Source organism: Thrips palmi, unplaced genomic scaffold (genome assembly GCF_012932325.1).
Source record: "Thrips palmi isolate BJ-2018 unplaced genomic scaffold, TpBJ-2018v1 HiC_scaffold_1, whole genome shotgun sequence".
Lineage (NCBI taxonomy): Eukaryota > Metazoa > Arthropoda > Insecta > Thysanoptera > Thripidae > Thrips > Thrips palmi.
In genome coordinates, this window is record NW_023144620.1 from 1943394 (window position 1) to 1958321 (window position 14928).

The 14928-nt window shown below is 57.2% G+C and overlaps 1 protein-coding gene across 1 annotated transcript; it reads right to left on the reverse strand.

The window, feature by feature from the left end:
- Nucleotides 1–1094: 1094 nt before the first annotated feature.
- LOC117643092 (ice-structuring glycoprotein) lies at nucleotides 1095–11266 on the reverse strand. Its single transcript, XM_034381763.1, has 5 exons — nucleotides 11157–11266; nucleotides 4371–4772; nucleotides 3128–4291; nucleotides 2641–2790; nucleotides 1095–2306 (listed from the first exon to the last, which is right to left on the reverse strand). Exons 1-5 carry the CDS (start codon nucleotides 11169–11171, stop codon nucleotides 2079–2081), a joined length of 1959 nt encoding a protein of 652 aa, XP_034237654.1. The 5' UTR covers nucleotides 11172–11266; the 3' UTR covers nucleotides 1095–2078.
- Between the last annotated feature and the right edge of the window lie 3662 nt (nucleotides 11267–14928).

A 14928-nucleotide genomic window follows, 5' to 3' on the forward strand; every position in this document is an offset into this window, starting at 1 on the left:
AGGGGACCTGGGTTCGCGACTCCCATGCACCAACGTGCCTAGTTGTCTTCTCCAGCCCAGTACATTTCCTCAACGAAGAATCCGATACCGTCATTTTAAGTTTAGGCAAAATCATTCCTGTCTGTCTCCGTGGCTCAGGGAGCGCATAATAAATGGTCGCGCTGACTCTGACTTTGGTTCGAGTCCCAGGCGCGGCAATGCACCGATACCGTGTTTTGCACCTGTTCCCAGTGGCGTGCCAAAGGGGTGGTCTACCTTCGCTGGCGCAGTGCGACTGGCTAAGGTCGCACCGGCCAGCCTTGCGCCAGCCGTCGCGTTGTGCTGCTGTTCGCCCGCGGAGGCAGCGTCTCTCCGCGCTTCGGCTAGATATATTGCTCGAAATATCCGAAGGGGACTCTCTCCATTGTTACCACCTTCGAGAGGTAGACTACTCTTTTGACATGTCACAGGAAAGAACGTGAAGATCACAAAATCGGCATGATGCCATGCCAGTGAGTCGAACCCAGGTCTCCGGGAGGTCCCTGCCTCTGCAATCTAAGGCACCGAGACACATCTGATTGCGTCGTTCAAACTTGGACTTTTAGTCCTGGATTTTTCTTTGAGCGTGAATGAACTGGGAAGGAAAATGTTGGTTTGCTTATGGGAGCCGAACCCAGGCCGACCAAGGACCTTACACTGGTAGCCAACGAATGTGACGTCATATTCGTTGGAGTGTAAATTTATGTACCTTCGTGGAATATGTGTCACCCTTCGTTGGAAGGGGTGACTACGGCCGTTAAAGAGGGTGGTCAACGTTCGTTTGAACGTTTGATCACATTCAAACGAATGTGACATCATATTCAAACGAACGTGACTAAATTCACATTCGAACGAATATGACGTCACATTTGTTGGCAACCAGTGTTCACGACGAGCTGGCCACTGCTATAGGGCGCACTCCCCTGTGATTGGTCTTAGGTGTGTCTGTCAGCCCGCACGGCTGCGGAAGAAATTAAACGTACGTCTCGATGGCAACACTCGCTGTCGACTCGCTGTGCAGGTGGCAGAGGGGTTGCCTACTGACCAGGCTTTGGGGGGAACTGGTAAGTCGTTGATTCTTTTATATCACGTTTTATTTATCATTACAAAAGCACTATTATTCAAAAAAATAAATTGACATTCGTTGCGTTATATGTGCAGGCTGAGTAACGAACAAACCACATTACATCGTTGAGTAACAGAGGACACAATAACATTAACAAAAAAAATAATTGCACAAAGAGCGGGGCAGTGGCGTTTCGGGTAACTTTGCGTTGCTGCTTAGGTACACAAGAAGGCTTTGTACACGCCTGTTAACCATAGAGTCCTCCATTAATGTAATGAAAGGAGCTCACAAAAGCGCCTCGAGGCGATGACGCGATGAAAGGGGACTAGTACCACACGTCTGTGGTCGTAAGTGATAATGAGAATATGCAAAGGGATGAGATGAGAAGAACAACGTAAAACTACAACATATAAAAAAAAAAACTGCTTCGAAACCCACGAGTAAAACAAAATGGTGCGTAGGTTAGCGAAACACTGGTAAGTCCTAAAAGTAACTTCACAATCACATTGGAGACGACGTCTCCCAGAGCGCGGCCTCACGCAAAAGGCCCGGCGTTGGTGTGCCAAGGGGATCAGAGAGCGATGTCATAACGATTGATGAGGCAATAGTCGCCTGTTTGCACGACACTGTCGGGGGCGGAAAAATAATACAGTGCAGTGCACAATGAGCATTGTGGGGCCGGCTGACTTGCAGTGCCGCGAACCAACATCCGCGGCGGTGACGTCATTCGGAACCAACGGACTGACTGGGGGGCGAAGCGCGAAGCCAATCACGCACTGCTTCGGCGTGAGGCCGCGCGCGGAGACGACATGCGCGGATCCAGTGGGGGAGAGGAGGGGGCAACAGAACTATTGACCCCCCTGGCCCCTAAACAGCCGCCTGACAGGTAGGCAAAAAGCCACACGTCGCCACTGTAAGTAAGCAAAGAGTGCTACATTGCCCGTCCTTTAGGCCGGCTCTGGAACCGCTACGACAACTAGCGCCGCGACACTTGCTAGTGGACGGTGCCGATCTTGTGGTTGGGGGCGTCCTTGGACACGGTGGCGTGGAAGCCGGTCTCCCAGTCGGCCACGTAGTTGACGGTGCGCACCGAGCCGTCGGGCTCCACCACGGAGTACTGGCCCTTGACCACGTCGCCGTCGCGCTCCTCGCGCTGCTCCTTCTGGTCGCCGGTGTGGGGGTCGGACACGCCGTACTCGAACGCGTACCTGGGGTGGTCGTCCTGCGCAGGGAGAAGAAACGTGTCAGGTCAACCCGCCGTCGCACAGTGGGCCAGAAGACCGGTGGAGGCGGCCGAAACACCAGACGCGTTTTGAGCTCCTGAGTCGCTAAAGAGAACTCGAACCGAACGTGTGACCCCACCAATGGATTCCTCGTCCGGAGAGCAATCCATTGGTGGGGTCACACGTGTGATTCCAGTCAAATTCAGCTACTCTGGAGCTCAAAACCTGTCTGTGATTTTGACCGCATCCACCGGTCTTCTGGTCCACTGCGCTCCGCACAAAATAAGCCAAACACTCAAGGTTCCAAGCTGCTTTATCAACAACGGTACTCACGTATTCCTCGAGGTGCTTGTGGTGGACCTTCTTGAGGGCGGCGGGGGTGATGGCCTTCAGGTGGGCGGCGGGGGCGTACTGCAGGACGGGGGCGGCGGGGGCGTAGCCGGCGTAGGCGGTCTGCACGGGGGCAGCGTACGCGGCGGCGACCTGCAACGACAACAAGACCATCAGGACGACGATGACGAGGTGGTTGTCGAAAGTCGGTGGCGACGCGTGTCCACATTAGTAACGCTGCAGACTGCTTCCGAGAGTCGTTGTCGCCGCTCTGTCCCTCTCGCACTTTTCAGTGGTGCCCCATGAGTGCGGGAGAGACAGAGCGACGAAAACGACTCTCGGAAGCAGTCTGCAGGTCCGGCGGACGGGCCGCGCCGGAGGCGGTCTAGTTAGCCGTCATGCGTGCGTTGCACAACGCGGTAATGACTTGGAAAGTGATTCGGCAGTCCAGCGAGGCGCGCGACGCCGCACACGTGTGCACTTGACGTACCTTGACGGGAGCGGTGGCGTAGCTAGCGACGGCGGGGGCGGCGGAGTAGGCGGCCACGGCGGGGGCGGCAGAGTAGGCAGCGACGGCGGGGCCGGCGGAGTAGGCAGAGTAGGCGGAGCCAGCGGAGGCGACCTTAACGGCGCCGGTGGTGATGTAGGAGGAGGAGACGGCGGGGGCGGCGCTGTAGGCGATCTTGGCGGGGGCAGCGGCGTAGGTGGCCACGGCGGGGGCGGCGGAGTAAGCGTGGACGGCGGGGGCGGCAGAGTAAGCGTGGACGGCGGGGGTGGCGGCGTAGGTGGCAACAGCGGGGGACGCGGCGTAGGTCGCCACGGCAGGGGAGGAGGAGTAAGTGGCTACAGCGGGGGTGGCGGAGTAGGCGGCGACGGCGGGGCCGGCGGAGTAGGCAGAGTAGGCAGAGCCAGCGGAAGCGACCTTAACGGCGCCGGTGGTGATGTAGGAGGAGGACACGGCGGGGGCGGCGCTGTAGGCGATCTTGGCGGGGGCAGCGGCGTAGGTGGCCACGGCGGGGGCGGCAGAGTAGGCAACCTTGGCGGGCGCGGCGGCGTAGGTGGCGACAGCGGGGGCAGCGGCGTAGGTGGCCACGGCGGGGGCGGCGGCAGCGTACTTGACGGCTCCGGTGGAGATGTAGGAGGATGACACGGCGGGGGCAGCACTGTAGGCGATCTTAGCGGGGGTAGCGGCGTAGGCGGCCACGGCGGGGGTGGCTGAGTAGGCGGCGACCGCGGGGGTAGCGGAGTAGGCAGCGACCGCGGGGGTAGCGGAGTAGGCAGTGACGGCGGGGCCGGCGGAGTAGGCAGAGTAGGCAGAGCCAGCAGAGGCGACCTTAACGGCGCCGGTGGTGATGTAGGAGGACGACACAGCGGGGGCGGCGCTGTAAGCGATCTTGGCGGGGGCAGCGGCGTAGGTGGCCACGGCGGGGGCGGTAGCGTAGGCAACCTTAGCGGGAGCGGCGGCGTAGGTAGCGACGGCGGGGGCAGCGGCGTAGGCAATCTTAGCGGGGGCGGCAGCGTAGGTGGCTACGGCGGGGGCAGCGGCGTAGGCAATTTTAGCGGGGGCAGCGGCGTAGGTGGCCACGGCGGGGGCAGCGGCGTAGGCAATTTTAGCGGGGGCAGCGGCGTAGGTGGCCACGGCAGGGGCGGCGACCTGGAAATCAACAAAGTGTCGTTTAGTTGGCAGTTCCCAAGCGTCCCAGAGGCTTGGGCGGGAGCTTCCCAACGCTTACCTTGATGGCGGGCGCCGGGGGCAGGTAGGCCTTGGACACGGCCACGGCGGGGGTGGCGGAGTAGGCCGCCACAGCGGGGCCGGCGGAGTACGACGCGAACCCGGGGGTGGCCGAGTAGGCCGACACGGCGGGGCTCACGGAGTAGGACGAGAAGCCGGGGGTGGCGGAGAAGGCGGACACCGCGGGGCTGGCGGAGAAGGCCGAGTAGGCGCCGCTGGCGGAGTAGGAGGAGAGCGCGTTGCTGGCGAAGCCGGAGTAGCCGGCGTAGGCGGCGGGCGACAGGCCCAGGGCGTGGCCGGGCGTCGCGCACGCGATCTGCGCCTCACGCCGCCTGTACTCCTGCTCGGGGTCGTAGTGCGCCAAGGTCTGGGCCAGCAGACCGAGCAGCACGACGGCCAGGGCCTGCGGGAGAAGCACAGCGTTAACATCGGGACGATCTCGGCCGAGTGAGTCAGAGGACTCGATTCGTCGCGCTGTCTCCGTCGCACTCGTGGGGTTCTCCATGAGGGTGCGAGGGAGACGGCGACAAGCCCACCTCGGGCACGCCGGCACGCCCTGCAGCCAGACGGGCCGAGGGCCAAGGGCTCGCATTCCCCGAACGGCAAAAGAGACGACGGCGAGGCGCGCCGAGGACAGGGCGTTGTAGGGCACGGCAGGGCACGGCAGGGCCGAGGGCCGGCACGGCCAGCCGCCCCCGTCTGCACCCGTTGCAACAGAGGAGCCCGCCGGACACCCTGACGCAATGTGGTTCCGGCTAAAAGCGGCCCGCCGGTCCAGTTCGATCGCTCTACATTCGCATTGTCGAGGGGGCCTCGCCCCGCCCCGCCCCGCCCGCCCGGCCCGCCAGACAGCTGCTGGACTCGCCACCCCGACCCACTAGACGTGCTCCTCCACGCCACGCCTTTCTGGACGCGGTCGCGCCCTATTTGGACCCCCCCCCCTTTTCCCTCCCCGGACACATACATACGCACACACACATACACACAGAGACGACCTTGAGGTCCACACTCGGACACATGCGCCGGCCGATCAACATTCCGCCTCATTTACGATGACGGCGGGGAGGGGCGGCTAGCGGCCGCGAACTTGGGCACTGCGAACTTGGAGAGGGGAGGGGGGCGTCGACGGCGAGGTGCAAAGGTCCGCGGACCAGAGAACAGTGAATCGGAAAGCAGAGTGAGGTGAGGGTGATTGCAGACTGGTTCCGAGAGAGAGTCGATTTAGTCGCGCCGTCTCTCTCGCACCTGTTCGGGGCGCCCTATGAGTGCGAGGGACAGAGTGACGAAAACGACTCTCGGAGGAAAGGGTGAGGCCGGCGGCAGGTGCACGTAGGACGTCGACGCCGAGCTCGAGGACGCCGACGCCGAGCTCGAGGTCGCCTCCTGGACATCGACGCCGAGCTCGAGGACGCCGACGCCGAGCTCGAGGACGCCTACTTCTAGCTCCTGGACATCGACGGCAAGCTCGAGGACGCCGACGCTGAGCGCGAGGACGCCGCCGAGGGGGCGGCGCGCGAGGGCGAGGATGCGGTCGCGGTGCGGCGAGCGACATGGCGGCGCGTCGTGCGTGCGCGGGGCGTCATTCATTGTCCTCCTAGTTGGCACGGCGGCACGGCGCACTCCCACTAGACTGATTCCGAGAGGGCTGCCTCCTCTCTCTCTCTCTCTCTCTCTCTCTCTCTCTCTCTCTCTCTCTCTCTCTCTCTCTCTCTCTCTCCTCTCTCTCGCACTCCTGGGGCGCTCCGTTTCGGTGCGACAGAGACCGACCGACGACGGCCGCTCTGTGCGGAATCAGTCTAGTGTGGTGGCGTCGCCGGCAGTGGGCCACACTAGCGGCCCTAGTGGGCGGGCCGGCGGGCCGCGCCTCTGTCTGCGCGCAGTGCGGCGCGGTGCGCGCGGGGATACCGGTCCGGCACGCCTCACCCCGCCCCACACCGCCCCGCCCCGCCCCTCTCTAGGGACAGGATGACTTATCGACAGTGAGGCGAGACAGGCCTTCGCCCTTCGCGGCCTTAATTAATGAACGAGCGCTAAATCAAGCGAGAAAAGTGCAGCGGGCAGAATAACAACGCATGTCTAGCGGAAAAACCGATGGAAAGGCACTGTAAAGTAACGCCACTAGTTTTGAAAGCAAGAAGGGTCTGACAGACTTCCATACTGAAAACCTGGGAGCAAGTTTGCTTGCCTCAAAATAATTCCACTGCAATTGTTGCAGTGGCGGATCCAGAGGCGGCTTAGGGGTGGGGGTGGGGGGAGGTGGGGGCAAAGTAGCACTTGTTGCCTGCCTTTCAGGCGGCTATCTAGGGGCTATGGAGGGGGGGCGCATCCCCCCCACCCCACCCCGCTGTATCCACGCCTGCAAAATTGGCAGGCCGTTTTCATCGCCAAAAGTGGCAAGCCTTGACCTGAAATGTAAATCAGCTTGCTAGTATTTGGAGCTCCGGGCACCTGCAATGCCAAATTTGAGCAAACTGGGGAGGCTTGCCAATTTTCGGCATTCAAAACGGCTCGCCAAGTTTGTGGCGAGCACACTGCTCAGGGTCGTGACTCGCGCTCGAAACGGACTGCCGGACCTTCCTTCCTTTGTGCAATCCAAACGAAATTCCCGATATCTCTCTCCGGCGGTCTCATTAATTCGGCGCGCCACTCGTCGGCGCAGTGACCCAACAGCCAGCGGCCTGACCTCCCCGCCTCCGACGCGGCGACACTGTGCCGGCCGCACGCAGCACGCACGGCGGGGCCGCGGCACAGTGGGCCAGAAGACCGGTGGAGGCGGACAAAACTCTAGACGCGTTTTGAGCTCAGAGTCGCTAAACTGGCCTCGAACCGAGCGCGTGACCCCCACCAATGGATTCCTCGTTCGAAGAGCAATCCATTGGTGGGGTCACACGTTCTGTTTAGTCCTGTTTAGCGACTCTGGAGCTCAAAACGTGTCTCGAGTTTTGTCCGCCTCCACCGGTCTTCTGGCCCACTGTGCGCGGCCGCCCGGGGGGCTTTTGCGCCACGCCCCGGCCGGCCCGGCGACCTGGTCACCGACATGCATAATGATAATCCCACATGGTATCGCCCTGACCATCAGATCGGGGATCAGTCACTCCGACGGCCGTGCGGCCGGTGGGCGGCATTGTAGCGGGCCGTCGGCAGCCAGCGGGCCGCGGGAGGGGAGGGGGAGGAGGGGCACGCGGGGGCAGCAGGGAGGGGGCGGGCGGGGCAAGTAGGTTTATGAATCACGCAGAACGCGCCCGGCGCGTCGCGGGTCGCGGAGGTGAGCGAGTAACGCGGTCATCACGACAAAGGCGTAAAGCGAGGCGTGTTGAGCGCGGCCTGGACAAGCGGCTCGGAGCGCACGGCACGGCAAGCCACGCCACGCCACGGCAAGCCTTCGCCCCGCCAAGCCCCCCACGCCAAGCCAGGCAAGCCAGCCACGCCACGGCATGGCATGGTGGTCCTTCGAGCACGGTACTCAAGCACCATGCTCGTAAGGTCCAGAGCAGGTAAATCACAAGACCATCGTCACACACGTGATCATTTACATGGTAACGCGAAGAACATACGCTGTAATCAAAACATGCGTATTACGTAAAATTCATCGTACTACAATCGCAACCAAAGTACCTTAGTTGACAACGTGCGTAATACGTTGAAAACCCCTGCGGCATTACGTGAAAATCCTGCGTACCTGACGATAGACATTCGTGCGTATTATGCAGGTTGGAAATTTGGGCGTACCTTACCCATTGGGAAAATCATCGTATTACGCACGAAAACCAACGTAAGATGATAAGCCTGCAGAGCTGTGTTCGTTTAATTTCGTTTACTTCTTTACTCACTGCGGCAACTGCCCCGGTCTGCACGAAACAACGCGCTACTCTACGGGAAACTACGGGAAATTTCGTTGAATTTAGGCACGATGTGGGACAAACCCTACCTATACGCCCAATGCCACAAAAAATCGCCTTGGACTGCAGGACTACAACGCAGCCAGGCGATTCCAAAAATAAGTCGCGACGTCGCTCTGTCTCTCTCGCACCCTTCCGGGCCGCCCCATGAGTGCGACAGACACAACGACGATCCTTCAGAATGAGCCAGCACACTGATTCTGAGAGTCGTTTTCGTCGCTCTGTCTCTCTCGCTCCCATGAGGCGTCCAGTACAGGTGCGAGAGAGACAGAGCGACGATCCCTCGGAACGAGCCTGCAGGCTGCATGCAGGTGGTGAAGCCGATAGACAATCACGGCCGACCGGCTGGATGTCTACGATGACGAGACGCCGCGAGCAGTGTGTCGGGTCGGGGCGCTTATCAGATGGCGACCCCCACAGGGCGACACTGCCTCGCCCCACCCCGCCCCGCCCCGCCCCACCTCACCTGGACCGCTGCCGCCGTGACCACGCGGCAGGTCAGGTCCACCTCGCGGCGGGGGCGGCCCGGGGCGGGGCGGGTCCGGGTGTAATGGAAGGAGATGTCGCAATGTGTGAAATAGTCTGAGAGTGCTGAATCTGGAGCGGTTGGACGGGTTCCGCCGCCAGTAATGAGGGATGCACGTGTCGCCCGCGCACGCACTTGTGCATACGCACACACACACGCGCGCGCGCGCACGCACACACACACATTCGCACGCGAATACACACTCACACACACACACTCGCACGTGTGCGAGTATGGGGTGGGCATGCGGGTCCCTCCCGGTTTGCAGTTCAACGTGCTGCTCCATCAGGTCACAAACGGCTGGAGCACACTCGTGTAAATTTTGTCAGAATGTCAGAAACATGTCTGAAATCCTGATCAAAATTCACGCACCTCTGAAAGCTGAAATTCTGAAAACTTATGCTGATATTAATGGCCTGAGCTCTGCAGAATGTCAGAACATGTTTTCAGCTTTCAGAGGTGCGCGAATTTTGATCAGGTTTTCAGACACGATTCTGACATTCTGACAAGATTTACACGAGTGCACCAACTAAATCCCAATGAATGGACGTGCGGTGACACGCTCGTCTCGCACACTGTGGAATACGACTTCATGACGCCGCTGCAGGGGAGTGGCAAAAAAAAAACTGTCGCGCCCTTTAATTTGGAGAGACATGGAATAAGGTGGACTTTTTTCACAGGACCGGACAAGACCTCAACAAAAGTCAAGTCAAAAGTCAGGAATTGTGCGTCGGGTAAATTTTAACATGACTTTTAAAAAAATGACAGAAGTCTTCTGTCCAGCCAAACGATTGACCACTGATTCAGGTTTCAGCTTTCATCGGCACTATTTTCGCCTCCGCCGCAGTGACCTATAAACACGCATCAGTGAGGCTTGGTCGCGCAAGCAGCGTCAGGGCAGTGCAGGGCGACCGCAATCAATGCGGTTCCACACACACACAAACACACACACACACACACACACACACACACACAGAGAGTACAGTACAGGCCACTGGGGCGTAAATTAGCCGCTCGGAGCCACATGTCACCCTGCTTCGGATCTGACACCCACCCGCACAACGCACAACGAGGTGAACTTTCAATGCCCCACTGTTGACTCATGACGCTCATGACTCATTAGTGCAGACACTGTTTTAACGAGTATAGACAATCATATTGAGCACCAAATTTTCGGGGCGCATTATTTTGGCGACAGAAAAAGTCTTGTGGAACGTGAACGAAACCTTTTGGTTCTCTGGACAAGCGAGCACCAACTCAAGAGGCAAGGAGCTCAAAAGTTGCACGAATTTTACGAACAACAGCTAAGTCTGACAAAATTGATTCGTCTAAATTATCAGAATTTTCAACACTTTTTTTTGCAGAGTGACGCAGAAAAATACGACACTGAGAATTCACTGTGCGCATCGTGAATGAGCAATCGCAAGAAATTGACGAATTTAGCAGAATAAGACTTAGAAATATAATAAGAAATATAAGAAAAATTAAGAAATTTATCAATGGCTAGAGTCGAGCAAGAGATTTAACATCACAACGAAGCACTTCTTTCACACTGAAAAGAGAATTCGGTGTGTTCCTGGACATGTTCACGTTTCACCTGTTGCACGAAGTGGGCACAGAGCTAAACGAAGAGAGTCTTGCGGGCGTTGTCCAGAATGCTATCGGCACACCGTTAGTCTGAGAGTGACGTCCCATTCATTTCAACGTGTAAACCACACTATGCCTGTTCGAGTGTGACACAAAAGTATCCACCCCATTGTCACGTTCATATGAATGTGACGTCATAGAGCTGTCATGATAGTGTGCATTTTCACGTGATACCGCCAAGAGTCACGTTCATTTGAATGGGGCACTGTCACGTTAAAACGAGTGCGACTCCCCGACCGCAATCAACAGCATGGACGTCACATCAAAATGAACAAGACAGTAAGGTTGCTCGGGTGTCACATTCAAACAGGCACACCTGTTTTCACGTTGAAACACATGTGACGTCACAATCCGAGACAACTAGTGCAGGCCCTGTGAAAGGGATGCACTGCTCACCATCACACAGTGGGCCACTAGACTGATGGCGGCGGTCAAAATCCCGGACGCGTTTTGAGCTCCAGAGTCGCTCAATGGGACTCGAACCGATCGAGCGACCCCACCAATGGATTCCTCGTTCGGAGCGAGCAATTCATAGGTGGGGTCACACGTCCGGTTCGAGTTTACGGACTCTGGAGCTCAAAACGCGTCTAGAGTTTCGGCCGCCGCGCCGCGCCGGTTTTCTGGCCCACTACAGCCCCAACTGCACTGCACTGCGACGTAAAACGTAAATCCTGGTCCGCGGCTGGGCTGGCTGGTTCGGCTGGCACTCTCGTACCTTGGACGCCGCCATGGTGGGGCAGCACGCTGGTATTCCAAGAGGGTTGCTGTCGGGGTTTTTCACTCAAGCACACACGCACTCACGCACTCAGAGACACTTGACTTGATATGCCGGCATGCAGGGGTCGCCTCGGCTTTTATATTGGTCTACATTCGGCCGAATCGGCCGACGCTACTTTGAAGTCCGCTCGGCGTCCGCTCCCCTCCAGGCGCTGGAGCCCCCGGCCGCCCGAACACACCCCGCCCCGCCCCGCCGCACCCCGCCGCACCCCGCCCCGCCCCGCCCCGCCCCGCCCCGCCGCACTGCCCTCTCCAGGAGGACGCGCTTCCTCCCCACCCTTTTGCACGGGGTCCCCGGCAGCAGGGCAATTACAGCATCACCCATAACACGCACGCACGCACGCACGCACACACACACACACACACACACACGAAGCAACAAACGCTCGCACACAAACACGCGTCGCGCGCAGACCCGCACGGAATTGCGCATGTTGTTCCGATCAATCGAAGAGGGAAGGGGTGCATTGGATTCCCGCTCGTTTTCGCGAGTGCGTCGGTTGGTTTCAAGGTGCGCAGCCCTGCCCCTACGTGTCGCTGACTCGTCGCTCTGTCTCTCTCGCACCTACACGGGACGCCCCGTGAGTGCGAGAGAGACAGAGCGACGAAAACGACTCTCGGAATCGGTCTGCTGAGATCCACCATCATCGAGTGCTTGCTACAGCCTGTGTATCACAATCAGCGAGTGCTACAGCACTGCCAAAACATCATTGTTTGGGTCGTCAGCTGGTCGCCATATTGAAGCCACACTGAGAACTTAAGTGTACTGAGTACTCACTAAGGTCTTCAGTGCACGCGACAAAAATGTTAAACCTGTAGTAATTTTCATCTCCAGTTTTGACCGTCGCATAGATCCTTCTTAGCAGGTCTCCGAAACATGTATTTAGGTAGGCTCGGTGCAAAGGCGGGGCGGTGAGGAGGAGGGAGGGGGGGGGGGCAACCGGTCAGCCGACAGGGCTCGGGTCGGTCCTGGGCGTAGCATGGCGGAGCACGGCGTGGCCAGGGCGTGGCACTGACCGCAGGCCGGGCCGAGCGAAGCCTAAAGAGCCCCGCATTGTCGCTGCTCCAGTTTCCACTGCCCATTTTTTGGCGAGCGGCAGAGACTCGTCAACCACGCCGGATCGCCCCGCACAGTGGGCCAGAAGACCACTGGAGGCGGCCAAAATTCAAGACGCGTTTTGAGCTCCACAGTCACTAAATCGGACTCGAACCGAACGTGTGACCCCACCAACGGATTGCTCTCTAAACGAGGAACCCATTGATGGGGTCACACGCTTGGTTCTAGTCCTGTTTAGCGACTCTGGCAGGCGCGGATTCAGGGGGAGGGGGGGGGGGGGCTGAAAGGTAGGCAACAAGTCGCACATTACCCCTGTAGGTAGGCAACTTTCGCGCGGTTTTGTGCAGTTGCCGCAGACGGATAGACACATCAGATGCACCGCTGATGCATCAAACTGGATAACATGCACTGCGAGAAAAGATCACGGTAAATCCTGTACTGATTACTTCAGACTTCACCGTACTTTTTTTAACGGGCAATGCCGTCGTTTTTTTACAGGCAATCCCGTACTTTTTTTACAGGAAACGCCGTACTTTTTTTACAGGGAATCCCGTACATTTTCCCCCGGCAATCCCGTACTTTTAATACCTATCAAAAACTGCTATAATTTTGTTCAGTCGGTTGACCCTCTTTTTCCAAGTTCCTGATGTACGCAACTGCTGAAGTCGGACTCCTGGACCCCTCTTCCGACCACTCGTTGGAAAGGTCTTGACGAGACCTATTGAAAGGTGCAAGAAAATTTTTCAGTCGGTCGACCCCCTTTTTTCAAGATCCTGATGTGGACACTTCTTGGAAGCGGCCTTTGTTGGGACCAGATCTGGTCTTTCCTACGGCATGGACTGTACGGAAGAACGGTAACTACTGTTAAATGACTACGGAATATTTTGTAAAACAAGTACGGTAAATACTGTAGACTGTACGGAGGATACTGGTTTTTGAAGTACGGTAAAGTTTGGCAAAAAATTATCCAGGATTTACCGTCATTTTTTCTCAGAGTGTGTAGTTAAGACCATTCGACAAGATTTGTACAGCCAAACTGTAACAATTTGTAAATTTCCTCAATCGACAATGTAAATAAAAACTGTAAAAAAATCTCTGTTCTGGTATACTAATTAAACCATCGGACTCGCACTGTCTGTCGTGGACAGTGTATTACTATCGTATTAAATACCACACAGGCAGGAATTCATATTTTCTCTTCTCTTCATTCGCACATCTAGCTTGTTGTTATTAGTGCAGGCACTTACTATACGAGGTGCAGGTGAACCAGTTCGGCCGTGCATTCGAAAGCGTCCAATGCAGTGCCCTCAAACACCTCGAGCGAGAACAGTGACTCATACTTTCAATAGCAGCAGAAATTCAGCTGAATTTCTCACCTGGCGTACTTATTTTTGCATTGGGAATAACGTAATGAATGGAGACTGAGGCGTGGTCTACTGAACTGTCCAGCACTTTTAACAGTGAGCCTGATGAATGATCGACTGGACTTAGCGAGTGTTTAATATTGCTGCCGCCGTACCCTCTGTCGGCGTGCCCTGGGTGAGGGTGTGCGGGGTGTCGCACCAAAGCCGGGCTCCGACATCCCGCCAAATACGGCTGGAACCGGACCAGGAGGGAGGGGAGAGGAGCGAATGGAGAGGAGGGGAGGGGAGCGAAGGGAGAGGAGGGGAGAGAAGGGAGAGGAGGCAAGGGGGTTGTTGTTTCTTGGGGCTTCCCTCGGCACGGGCTCCGTTGTGGGCCTCGCCGTACGTTCACTCGCTTCTTTGCGAAAGTAAGAAGTAACTGAGACAACAACCCTCTCTGGAAACTCAACAGCTAGTGTACAGTCGCAGTCGGTACAGTACGCTGCAATGAAAAGTCAACGTACAGGTCCGAGTACATAGTTCGATTTATAGACCTTTGACGACACACAATGTCCATCGAAATTAGTCGAAGGGGAAACATTTTGACTACTTTGGTATACGTGTTCCTTGAAATAACGTCCAGATAACGTGAAATAACGTTGAAATAACGTAGAAGTAACGTGAAATTACCTGATTTGAAATAACGGTGTGCAAATACACTCTAAAAAAGCTTTACTGAAATTTCATAATTTAAGTCTGAAGTTTTTAAACAGACTAGGGTCTGAAAATTCAGAGTAAAAAACTTTCTCAGTGCACAACCTGCGGTCGTTCCTTCCCCCCCCCTCCTCCCCCCTCTCACGCATACGCACACGCGCGCGCGCGCACACACGCACACACACACCTACCTTTCCACCTGTCTCTCCATCTGCAGGTCCTGTCGGAACTGGCTGCATGATGCCGCATGACTGCATTGCCGTGCAGTTCGACCAAAACGTGCGGCCATGGAAATGAAACCCGCAAGCCGCGCGCGCCTCATTGGTGTCGCAACAATTTTCTGCCGGACGTTATCGCCATTTTGGAGGAGTATTTTTTAATACATTTTTTTGGCTCTCTTTCTCGGCAGAAAAAAATGCGCGTCGCGGGGACTTTATGAGTCTACAGTGACACGCCCCGGCCGCCGCGGGCCAATAATGTCGAAAGACAGATATCAATCAACTTTTTGTGGGAGTGCGTGACCGCGCGGCGGTGCCACATTCGCCTCGCGGTGGCCATAACGAAAATTAAGTAAGAATAAAAGCAGCCGCGCGACT

Bases quoted from the DNA above. Each gene is read 5' to 3' on its own strand.
- LOC117643092 (XM_034381763.1), bottom strand. The intron at 4,292-4,370 runs GTAAGCGTTGGG...GTTGATTTCCAG, and splicing joins CCCCGGCGCCCGCCATCAAG to GTCGCCGCCCCTGCCGTGGC. The intron at 2,307-2,640 runs GTGAGTACCGTT...CTCCCTGCGCAG, and splicing joins ACAAGCACCTCGAGGAATAC to GACGACCACCCCAGGTACGC.